At 43.8% G+C, this 12,796-nt stretch overlaps 1 protein-coding gene across 9 annotated transcripts in view; it reads right to left on the bottom strand.

The window, feature by feature from the left end:
• Positions 1-882: 882 nt before the first annotated feature.
• HDX (highly divergent homeobox) overlaps positions 883-12,796 on the bottom strand; it is a 71,303-nt gene continuing 59,389 nt past the window's right edge. For 8 of the 9 annotated variants that reach the window (XM_053273737.1, XM_053273738.1, XM_053273743.1 and 5 more), the window contains 2 exons: positions 12,674-12,796; positions 883-11,916 (listed from right to left, as the gene is read on the bottom strand). In XM_053273737.1, coding sequence (XP_053129712.1) covers positions 11,791-11,916; positions 12,674-12,796 — 249 coding nt within the window. In that variant the 3' untranslated portion in view covers positions 883-11,790. Of the gene's footprint in view, positions 11,917-12,672 lie in introns of those variants that run through there. The other variant, XM_053273744.1, reaches the window with a different exon arrangement.

Genomic DNA, 12,796 nt, shown 5'->3' with positions numbered 1-12,796 from the left:
ACCAGAGGGAGGGGAGGGCAACCTCCACAGACAACCCCCCCATGGAGAACCCCCCCAGAGGAGATAAGTTTTTTAAAAATTCATGGACCCCCCCCTCCCTGGACCAAACTGGGAGGGGCGTTCGAGGGAGTGTCAGACTGAACTGGCCTGTGTCCGGACACCCCTAGAGCCATCTGGGGTGGTCAGAGCCATCTTGGGGGATGAATGTTCATTGTGATTGTTTACAAGGTCTACACTCCTGGAGATGGGAAAAAGTTGAAAGCATTGCACTACTTTCAGTGTGCTATCATGCTTTTATTGTCCTAACCATCAGGCCTGCAGAGGTCAAATTTGCAATGGTGTTTTAAAGGCTTTAAAAGTTTTAAAAACACAAACTTTGATGCTGTCAGAAGAATGGAAATACAAATTGACAGGAATGTCCTCCAAAGATTAGTCCATGGAGAGAGTACAGCCATTTGTTCAGGTGTTACCCTAACCCTCTCTACTGTGTAAAAAATGCAATTCTACCTGAATCGTTTGGGGGGTAGGGATAAAGGGGGGGGCATTATAACTCACAGAAAGCTATCAGTGCAACAGTGTTCTCACCTATTATCCATCACTAGTGGGGTAAAAATCTCTATAAGCATTTGTCCCCCAAGATAGTATTGACAGCCAAAATTTGTGGGCCTGGCTCATGGGCGATGAGGCCCATTTCCCCCAGGACTATTTTTATCAGGCTCCGGAAGCAGTCAAGTCACCTGGGCTGAGGTAAGGACGGTTGTCATTTCATGCTCTCAGCCTTTGTTACTGTTTACAGCTGTTGCATTCAATACTGTGAAGTCTAGATTAAGTAGTGAATTCTGCAGGCCAACAGTTATAAACATAGAAACTGAAAACTTCATGTAGGAAAACGAATCACTTATCCTTTATTGAATTTTTCCAGTCTTTCAGATCTGGTAGATGTAGAAAAATATCCTTGAGTGTAATTAGACAAAGGTAATTAGCCCTTTACTCTGACCAATTTGACCTAACAGATACACTTTTGTAAGAAACTCAATTTATTAATTAAGGTTTTGCCAAACTATGTCTGGTAAACTGAGGGGAAAAAAATCAATCAATGACAATTCCTAGAATTATTCAAGCGTGCATTTCACTGTGGATGCAAAAGCTTTTTTAAAAAGGGAGAAACAGTAAGAAAGAAAGAAAAGATGCAGCTACAGAGGACAGATACATTTGAAGAACAATTGAACAATATGGATGAATTTGAAACTATCCAATAACCAAAATATAAATGTTCATATTTTACTTACAATTTGAACCAAAGTCTTGATAAGCTATAAGTTAAAAAACTCTATGGCACAAATTTTCACAAAAAAAGTTAAGGCAGAGAACATTTTATATAAAAATAGCTGAGCAGATTTCTAATGAAGGAAATAAATGTTTCTGTGTGTGAGAGATGGATTTTGTTAATACAAGATTATAAATATTCTTATATATACACTGGAACAAGATCAATACAAATGGATAGAATCCATATTTCCAATAAGCCAAGATTATCTGTCTTGGATTGCAGTGGAGGTACTCAAGTTAAATATCTGTCATAGTCTTCTTGCTACACATAACCATTTACATGTCATAAAACTGCAATATAAATACTGAGTTTCACAGAGAAATTCAGTTTTAAACCACACTAAGTTTACAAAAAACCTGTCAAACTGGCCAAAAGGACATTATACTAAAGATAATTACATAGACTTCATTGGCACATTTGAATAACATACCAGTTTATTTGCTTAGAAAAACACACACACTCAAAACCTTCAGTAGAATAAGCTTCAACAAAAATTGAAGTGTCACTATAGCAAAAAGAGTGGAGAAACTTTACAAGCGTAGCTTCCATGCCTAGATCACGTGGACTGCTTCATCTTGGGGTCATCCGTGCAGCTGCCAATGTATACCTAGGGCCTTAACACTGAACCGTGAAAGAGAATTCATTGCAAACACTTCTACAGTGTGTTCGGTTTTGATCCACACTGGTTTGGCATGTGACTAGTTAGGGAATTAGCAAGCAAAATAATGGATATCAGGCAGGGACGTGGGCAGGGAGATGGTGGAAGGTTTTGTGTTTGGATATTCACCAACCCAAGAGAATGACAACACGTAGTTCATCTGTAGTCTCCTGCTCTTTACACATTGCACACATTCAAGGACGGCACCCACTAAATTCTTGGCCAGTGGAAGAGGCTGACAGCAATACAAGCAGCTGAAAGGAGAAGAAGCTCACACAGCATTGTTCTGTTGTTAATAGTCCATGAGCCAAATTTTGGCCATTGGTACCATCCAGGGTAGCTATAATTGAGCAGATGGGTTCAATGAATCCAGGGCTGCCCAGCTCCGGAGGGCCCTCCAGCTCTACTCCTCCCTATTTTCATTATCTCCCTTACTCCAAGGGGCCACTGGGGGGGGGGGGGAACACAGGCCCCCTCTCTCCTAGCTATGCCCCTGGTACCATCTCAGGGGATGAATGCTCCTGGTGATTTTTGGCAAAGTCTCCCCCGCCCCAAGATGGAAAATAGACAATCACATTCTTGAGCTTACAGCTTTCTGATCACCTTTTATTATCCCTACCCCCAACAATTCGTCATTTTTGCATGGAGGAAAGGATCAGGCTAATGATAAGCAAATTGTTGTCCTCTCTCCATGGAGTAATCTTTGGAGGACATTCCCGCCAATTGTCATTTCCATTCCTCTGACAACGTCAGTACAATTTTAGAGTAGTTGGTGTTTTTAAAACTTTTGAAAGCTTCTAAAACCCCATTGCAAATGTGGCCGCTGCAGGCTCAATGGTCACAATACAAGCATGGTAACACACTGAAAGCTGGAAGTCCGGCAATGCGATCACCTCTTTCCCATCTCAAGGGGTGTAGACCTTGTCAAAAATCACCATGAGCATTTATGTCCTGCCTGCCCCCAGCACAATGGTACCCACCACCCCAGCAGGCTCATGCACTACAACTCCTTGTCTTCCTTCCTCTTCATCACCTTGTGCCATGGGAAGCATTCTCAGCTAGAAGGAGGCACAAACTGATGACCATTGCTCTTCTAGCCACCCAAAACCTTTGGGACCACATTCCATAGTTGTGTTGGGGTGGAGAGGGAGGGGCAGACTTTTCAACTGGCACACAAGTGTTTGTACAACATCTGTTCAGAGGGCAAAACCCCAGCACTAGGCCAGGGCTGTAAGAGGTACATGCTCTTGTCTTTCCCTTCCCTGCTTCTTAGTAGGTGTAAGAATTTAAAGTCCCATTTTGTGTATATGTGTGTACCAAACTGGTAAAATAGAAAAGGGTGCAAGTGTGACTGAATTGTTTTACATGAAAGCCTCGCTGAAACAATCGCATTAGTGCAGGGCACAACCTTGGCTCTCAGGGGTAGCCAATGTTGCCTACCCTTGCATTAGTGCAATGTCCCCAGGCACAATCCAGATAACCTTCACAGTGTCCAAGACCTACTAAAACCAACATGACTGAAGCATCTAATTGTGTGATCATTTTTCACTGGGACTGGGCCTAATTGTTCAACAGCCAAGTTGTGTTTGGAGTCATGGCGCCTGAAAAAGTGGGGTCACAATCCCAACCACATATTTCTAAGTGCAAAAAGACTCCAGAGCAAGCCACTTATGTTGGAAAGTCTGTCTTGTTCTCTTGTCTGCTAAGAAAAGAGTATTTCATTCAAGTGGTGTTTTTCGTTTCAGTTAAGCACCTGCTTTAACTCCTGCACTCCAAATGTTCTAGGCAGAGAAGGGGAGCTAATTCACCATTTCAAGAGGCTGTTTCATGCCAATGAATTTTATTTCAAGGAAAAATTGCCGAGGAGAAGGAGCATTTTAAAGTTGCAACATTTCCCCCTTGTGCTGAAAAGCCAATCTGTTACATGCTCAATGTGGGGGTTTTATAGCAATTATTCAGATATTATACATGCTACCTTTGACAACAAGTAAGTTCCCATCCATTGATGTAGCTGGTAAAAAAGGGTGTGCAAGAACACACAAACCAGAATGTTCTTTAAAACATAGTGTACAGGAATTCTAGTTAGGCACAGGTAGTGCCAGGGATGGGCCAGTCAGGCCTCGGCCCGGAGGGGAAGGAGGTGCCCATTTTGAGGGCAGGAGTGTTTAATACAGGAGAAAGAGGCCCTTCCATTTTAAAACACAGTCCCTATCACTCTAAGCATGACAGTCTAGAAGGGAAGGGGTTATTTCCCCCTTCAGCAGAGAGGCACCTGTTAGAAAGCTGGAAACTCAAAAGGGAAGAAGACAATAAGCTCGTTCACATGGCCAAATTTGGGGATAAGGAGCAATCCAGCCAGCCTCCAGGTCCTGTGTGCACTCCCAAGAACCCATCCTGGATTCAATTGTGTCAGCAAAAATTGAGGCAGGAGGAGGGGAAATCTGGGTAGGATGGCCGTGGCCAACCCAGCACTGTATTGAGGATGAAGGGAAAATGTGTCCCATGCTGCTCTACCCAGATCGTGGCCAGCACATGATCACTTTCCCATCCTCCTGCCTTGATTTTTGCCAATACATGACCTGATCTCGGGAGCACACATGAGGCTTGGAGCATGGCTGGATGTTCTCTCTACTCAGCCTCTGGTCATGAGAATGGGCCCAATTGATTACAAGGGTAGGGTTACATAAGAACATAAGCTCAGGTCCAACAAGGCCCATCCAGTACAGCATCTTGTTTCAAACATGACCCACCAGACACCTCTGAGAAGCCCACAGACAGGGGGTGAGGGCATGCCCTCTCTCCTGCTGTTGCTCCCCTGCAACTGGCATTTAGAGGCATCTAGCCTCTGAGGCTGGAGGTGGCCTCTAGACACTAACATCATGGGTTTTGCTCCATGGATAAGATTGTGCATACGGGCCCATGCAAATCTGAAGCTGGCCCTGTGCTAGGAACCCTTTGGCACTGGGACTCACTCAAGCACCACAAAAGCTGCTCTACTGGAAAAGTCAGGAGAAAGAGAAGAGGGAAGAGTTACAGCACCAGCTTATTTATCATCATACCCATTTTAGCTTTAAGGCACAAGCCTGTGGGGAACTTGTGTAACTCCCATTCAACAGGACATGCTCAGGAAGTGTTCCCAGCAAGCTGTGCCCTTACAGTGTAGTCAGATTTCACTGTCATAAACACACTTTCTCAATCGATCTCTCTGCCACACATACACACGGAGCTGCCTATCGTATCAACCATCCATTCTCATAGCATTAACATTTTAGGACAACAAAAATAATTTCCAAACAAAATAACTTAAAAACCTCCCATAATCCTAATGTTGCAATGTAAAGTTACCTAGGCAACAACAATAAAAAGGAACAGTATCCATTTTCTGGAAGCTATGTATTGCCTGGGGAAGGGTGGAGAGAGAGAGACAGGAATCACATTGTAGCCCAGTGTGGCATCTAAGGTGGTGCCATCTTTCAGAGGTAGCATGTAAACACATCATGGGTTTTTTCTTTAAAGTATTGGGTGCATTAAATAATACAGTAAAAGGCGTCATACTCCAGATCTAACCAGGAAGCATTAAGTATAAGCAACATTTGTCATTTTGTTCAATCTATTCTTCTTATAACGCCTTATAGCCTTTCAAACAAAACACTGTTATAATGTGTTGCTTATCTGAGATCTTTGAAGATTCATAGGAAAAACATGGTTTTTCAGCAAGAGCAGAACTGAGGAAGCAACTCTGTGAAAGAACACAGTTCAGTACCTATGACTAAGGACTCCTAAGGTATTTAGATACATTCTGCTCCCTCTTCTGCCCTCAAATATAATCTTGCTTATTACATATTTTGTAAGGCAAATGTACAGGGAGGTTCATGCACAGGGAGGACATAATGAAGAAAGTCTTTAAATGAACAGCATGTTCACATGTGGGTCACACCCTGACCTAAAGTGGGTCACAGCAGTGAACTCTTTGTGTACGGGTTTTTGTTTTGTTCATTGACGAGAGGATGACTAGAGGCAAAGAAATACAAGCCTTCTGTTGTCTGTACTAATCGTGCAGGAAAAGACATTTCAACAGGCACAACTTTTCTCTCCTTTGCATGAGATGTGGCTTCTACCAAACTTGCCTCTTCTATGCAACTACAAAAAAAGTGCAAGTGCCAAGCTGTCTGTCTGGTTGCCTGAGAGATATAAGCAGAAACAATGGAGCCATGTTGCGGGTTATAGTAAGAGGTACGTTCTGGGTCTGGGAAGGAAGGGCCAATTGATAAGAGCCAGCATATTTTCTATTTGATAATTGAAGTAACAAATGCTGTATCTGTTGATGAGCCAGTCAAGCTCACAGTCAGAATGTTGCATCTTTCATAATGGCCTGAAACACAACCCCTTTTCAAAAGTCAGTTCACACATGCAGTTGTGAGTCAAGTGATCCACATGCCTATGTGAAGTGGCCAAAAGAGAATTAGATTTAAGCCTCACAGAATTGCATTTAAAGCCCATCTCGGCCATGGACACACAGAGGCAATGGGCAAGCCAAATATCTCAGCTACTGTGCCATGCCTGTAAAATTGGAATAAATGACTTGACTATGTTGATATGATGGATACAGTTTCATATAGCACTTCCAATGTGCAAAGAATGTCATAACCCTGGATCTAGGACCTCCCCACCATCCTAAAATGGAGGATGCAGTGGATGAGATAGGGTAGGAAGACTCCGATGACCCAGATCCCAGGTGACTACTTGACACCTAGAAAACCTAAGCTAGCAACTTCAACATGACCCAATCACACAACCTGCCTTCATCTTCCGACTCACTGGAGTTCCCCGAGCACCTGCCAGCCCTAACAGAGGCCCTTGGGTTACCAAAGCAAGCATTTAGAAAATGAGGGAAGGCTCCTTTAAGAAACAGCTTTTCCTAGTGTAGAGGAGGGGCCGATCCACTCTGTCTGAGCAGCAATAATAAAAACAAGCAGTCTGCTGCAAAGACGTGCTGGAGCAACATCTCTCCCACTTTGCTAGACCCAGTCCTTGTGGATTCCTGCTTGGAGCTAGCCAAGGTCCTGAACCCTTTCCCCTCAGAGCTGTCTGTGTCCTACCTTGGCAGAGAGAAACACCCTGGTTTGACCTAGAACAGAATAATAAAAATGATCTGACTTCTGCATTTTTGCTTGCCACAATTGCTCTGGCAAGTGAACTCTACCATCTGGAGAGTGCAGAAGAATATGAAGAGTCTCAGATTTCCTCCCAACATGGGAGCTGAAGAGATGGGCAAGGATCATCCTGGTAGTTGTCCAGTGATTCCCATCCCCTCTCTAGCATCAAGGTTTTGTTTAGTTGAGAGGGCTTGGAGTACCTTGATGACATTGGGAAGAACTGGCTATTCCTTCTGCGCCTCTCTTTTCTGTTTCAGATGCTGCTTGGTCATGGCACCTTGAGCACCCCAAATGGGCATGCTTAGTGCCTCCCTTTCTTGGTTTTGAGCAGGAAAAACCTTGCTTGAACCTCTGCTAACTGAGCAAAGAGGCACCTTTGAAAGTGGTGATTCTCTTATATTTAACCGGGAGAATGACTGGCCCTATCCAGCCCCAGCACAACATCCCTCCAGTGGCTGTTGCTGGTGTCTACTTTGTACTTCCTTTTAGATTGTGAGCCCTTTTGGGACAGGGAACCATCTTATTTATTATTATTCTATGTAAACCACTTTGAGAACTTTTTGTTGAAAAGCAGCATTATAAATAATCATAGTAGTAGAAAAAGTAGGGGGCCTCCTGGCATATTCTCAGTCAAGGAACTTCATGCTCACTTACTGCTTTCTGGAGGTGAGGAGCAGGGCAAGGCTTAGATGACCACAATTCTGACATGGTAACCACGGCCAGCCAAAAATCATGGAACCCTGAAAAGAATAAATTTCTCAGAAGTTTCAGCCTAAACAAGACAAAAGGATGTGCCTAAGCAGTATTCAAGCTCTCATACTGCATTTCGAGCCTAATTTCAAATTTGAAAGAACAGTGAGAGATGCTAACTCCTTCATGATTGGAAGATTTGGAAACCCACACTGGAGGTAGTTAAGTAAAGAAACCTAAACTCTGGGTTGAAATGTTTGCAATGTCTTGATTCTTCTGAGATTCTGCTTGGGATCAAGCATTCAATACCTACATTAAAAATGCACTGGTGCCTAGCAAACTGTACAAGTCCTTGCTACTCTCTATACACAACAGTGATACCAAGCAGTGTGATCAGGGAAGCCCTCTAGGGCTGCACTGTGCCAAACCGAAGCAGTATGCGGGACAGTTTCCACATAAAAAGATACTTTGCAGGGCAGTACAGATTGAGAGAGGGCTTTACACACTATGCTATGGCATAAAACCCACCTGACCAGATTCTGTGCTGTCTGAAAGGATCTTGAATCACATGCCCTGTCCTACAGGTAGAGTTCAACTGCTGGAGAGAGCAAGGCTGGAAGGAGAAGCAGCCTGGCAGCCAACTTCCTCACACTGCTGAAATGTTCTCCTTCTCTCTCTATTTACACTTCATATTTTTCACCAGTGCCATCCACTGCCTAAGCCAGTGATTTTCACTATTTTTCAAGTGGGGGGCACTCTAGCAAAATACCTTCACCGTGAGAGCCGTTTCCCACTGTGCTGACCTCCACAAAGTTCTGCGCTTTTCTCAGTGCTGGGAGGGCCCTTGAAGAGAAATGGAACCCTCTCGCAAGAGCTCTAGGAGGAAAGCACTTCTTGGCACTCTGTGCATGCCTTCCAAAGTGGTGTGGGGCTCAAGAAGGCTCTGTTTCCCTTCAAGGAGCTCCCAGGTGCTGGGCAAAGTTCAACCCTGCACAGTGAGAATGGTCATCTCCACATGCTGCCGGGGGACTGTGCAGAGTATTTTGCTTTGACCGAAGCTTCACAAAGGCTCCATAAACAATTAGTCAGGGAGCCACTTGATGGGAGTGACCACTGACTTCCAGGGCCTTACAATGAACAACACTAGCCTAAGCCCATCAAACCGTTTTTTTATGTCAGGTAAGAAACTCATCTGGCCCTGCTGTGAACTGCAGACACGTTTCAAGCTCTATTTCTATTCTGCAAAGCAAATGTTGTACAAATGCCACAATTCTATGGGAACACAGAAAAAGTCTGTGACATGGCGGTGAGTGCAGAATTAAGCTTCCTGAGAATCAAAGCTTTATTTTTTTTAAAGGCAAGTTTCTTAGCCCTTATTGTTGTGAAGATCAAGCTTGAAAATGTTTGTGATTTGCTGTAATGTCTGGGGGTGGGGAGAGTGGGCTTCAGCCCCCTCTATAGCTCCTCCCAGAATGAGCCAAAGAATTATACACAACAGTAAAAGTGGCAGAAGTGAATTCTGCAAAATAAATTTGCTTATTTTGTACAGATCAGAGAATACAGCCTTTCTTGATGCTGAATACTGATTTCTCAGGTTCAGAGAAGTGTGTAGGGGTGTGTGTGTGTGTGTTTTGTGCAAAGTAAATCAGAATTTTCACACAGAAATGTAATTCATTAATTGCCTCCTGGTCTGGAGTAAAGAGCAATTGCCTGAAGGCAAAAGATTAGGTTTCCTCTTGGCCACTTCAATAACATCCTATCTTGGTGCCTCTTGCATCCTATCTTGGTGCCTCTCTTGGAGCTTTCCCAGACAGTAGGCTTTACCATAGGTTTACTGCGAGTTTGAAGTTGCCCCCGCAAACAGACACAAAAAGTTGATTTTTTAACCCTGGATATAAACCGGGCAACACTATAATGCGCAATGAAAAATCTGAACTGTTTGTGAAGTGCTCCCTGATAGCTCACAAGGACTTTGGGTTAAATTTGGCCAATAAGTGAACACACACTCCATTCCGGAGATGCAAACTAAAAGCCAAGTGTGAAAAAAATCCTGGACCTTGCAAGCTGGGAGAGTGGCTAGGAGGACAGCACATAGATTAAGTGAGTGAACAGGGAGAACAATGAACTGATGATGGACAAAGGAAGGAGCATACAAGCATTAGGAACGATATTCATCACTGCTTTAGAAGTAGGATGGCAGAGTTCTTTCACCAAAGTTTCAGTAATCGGAATTTACGGGCCCAAAAGGAGAGAAAAATTGCACCTTTTAGCTTTGTGCTATGGCACTATGGCAACCTCTCTTACTTCTCTTGTATTTTCATGGGATAAATGAAATACCATAGAACAAACTATACATCTTCCCTGGAAACTGAAAATCAGTATCTGACATTTTCACTACCCACTAAAGACACAAAAAACGATTCTAGATCAAACATGAAAAAGGTCAAGGTTAAGCAGGTTCGGCATGGGTTGAGAGAAAAATGGGCAGTTTACACAGTTGGCACCATTATTTTGATGCGCATTCAAGATTTTGCTCCACTCAACAGCCCAATGGATGACTGAAATGCATCTGTCACCAAGCTCCATTCTGCATTGGCTTGCAGCTTCCTAGAAATTGGAGGAAGTGACATCTGATTTAGAACTGCATGCAAGCCGCTTCCACTTGTTGGCCCATACGCTGGAACCAATGGATAAATCATGTTTCTATCTGAATGTATGTTTGAACAGAGCAGTTTTTTTCAAATCACAGTACTGTAAGTATTTACCGTGGGGACTTCTTTAGTTAAGGCTTCTTTCAGCCCTCCTTTTCCTGGGGCAGGTATTGAGGACAAGGGAGGATTCAGTGATCCTACCTTTTCTCACTCTCTTAGTCAAGGGCACTGGGGTGGGAGTGGGAGACGTGGGGGGGGCGCTTGGGGAGAGTCTGAGCAGCTCAGCAGCCTTCATTTATGGTTGAAGTCAGGAGCAATGCATCTTTTGGATCTCTGCACACCCTTATTTTTGTGCACCAGTCCCACGGTGTACTAGATGCCAAGTCCCCACTTGATTGAAAAACTGTTACTATCCTCCCCCAAACTGAACATTTCTAAGAAGAGTTTTTGATTTCAGAATTTCCATCTGGCATTATACATAAAATAATTTATTGGCATTAATTAATATGGAATAGGTTTAGTTTTCAGATAATTTCCCAGGCATCTGGGGATGGATGAGGTGAGGGAGATAAGATACAACAATTTGCTGTTACACACAGAAAAGAACACTTCTTTAGCTTGATCCCTGGTTTGAATCATCAGTTTAATGAAGGCCCACATTTTCCCACTGATCTCTTCAAGCCCATAATTTCCGATTATTAGTCCACCTACCTGAGAAAGGGGCAAGAAAGGGAGAAGGCAAAAGTCACACTAAACAGGACTGGTGGGCCACACAGGAAGATACTGTTGAACTGCTAGTTTTCTTCCATCTTTAACACCCTGCTCAGACCAGGGCATTGTTACTAACACGGTTAGTGTAAGGTACCATAATCAAGGCATAGCTGCTCAGAGTGCAATGCCTTTTTCTCAAGTAGCTTTCACATTTGTCAAGTACCCAATTTGCAGCTACCATCAACTACAGCCACTATGCAACACTGCTAGTCTGGGTGCAGCTGTAGTTCACTGGCAGAGCACATGCAGAAGGTCTCCGGTTCAATCCCTGGCAGCATCTCGAGGCAGGGCTGGGGAAGACCTCTGCCTGAGACCCTGGAGAGCGGCTGCCAGCCAGTGTAGACAGTAATGAGCTAGATGGACCAAGGGTCTGACTCGGTCAAAGGCAGCTTCCTATGTTCATATGCCTTCCTCCACCCCCTCTCCTGTTTCCCCTTTCATAATTTAAGGGTATTGGCTAACAAACTGTAATTAGTTCAAAACACACACAGTTAGGCAAACTGAGTTGTGTGGTTTCCCTTGACAAAAGAAAGATCACAAACTGTCCAAGGCATTTTTCTCCGATGAAGATGACAAGCTGAATGAGGTATCATCAGGTTCTGGAGATGCGTGGTTGAAATCCATCTCTTCTAACTCTGGGGGTAAGTCTGCCAGAAGTGCCTGAGTGAGATACACAAGGAACAGAATGAAAACCGGGCCCCAGTGCTCTGGCTCCATGCTACAGTGTGGGAAAGGGAAGGGAGAAACGCCAGAGCTGCTCCTTGGGGAGGCAGACAGACCAACACCCACCACCTGGCAGCACTACAGTTCATCCCCGCCAACCCTGGCATAATAACTAGATGGTGGACACTCATTCCATTAAAAAGGCAATTATATTAAAAGCCTTTTAACAGGAAGTTCTACATTTCACTGCAGAACTTGCTTCTAAGTAAGCATGGATTAGACTGCATGGGTACCAGTGTCCCTTTGGGCTGGAAGAACAGGGCCAGCCTTCCTTGACTAACAGAAAGGATATTATGCAGGAGCCCTGTTAAGGGCTAGATTTCTGTGCCTAACAGTAAGGTTCTTCTCATGAGTTTTGCACAGCCTTCCCCACTTCCGGTCATGTGAACAGCCTTAGTATCTAGAGGCTACAAGCATAGATAGAATATACACCCTGATCTAGATGGATCCATACGTGTGCCAATGTTCCAGTGCACTTATGGAGTTCTCACATGCACAAGGTCTTCCTCATTCACTTCAGTAGCTGAACCATATCTGTATGTGGAGAGCCACTCCTATCACTGAAGTGAACAAGGTACCACCAGAAATGTCATATGATGGCTGGAGATTCCATGATGTTGGATCAAAGCCATTAAGTCTTAAAAGTAACAGACACAGAAAAGAGTAAAATATGGTTAAAGTTTTCCATTCTTACCTGTTGCTGTTCTTTATCATCTGTTTTGATAGCAAGTATCAAACTCCTAGTGAAAGCCTGAAGTTCAAAGTATTTCTGTTTCTGATGCTCCAGTTCATTTTCAATGAACCTAACTTCCTCATT

The sequence above is a fragment of the Hemicordylus capensis genome, chromosome 11, assembly GCF_027244095.1.
Source record: "Hemicordylus capensis ecotype Gifberg chromosome 11, rHemCap1.1.pri, whole genome shotgun sequence".
Lineage (NCBI taxonomy): Eukaryota > Metazoa > Chordata > Lepidosauria > Squamata > Cordylidae > Hemicordylus > Hemicordylus capensis.
Note: the sequence above shows the minus strand (reverse complement) of the source record. Positions and strands in the feature narration are given on the sequence as shown.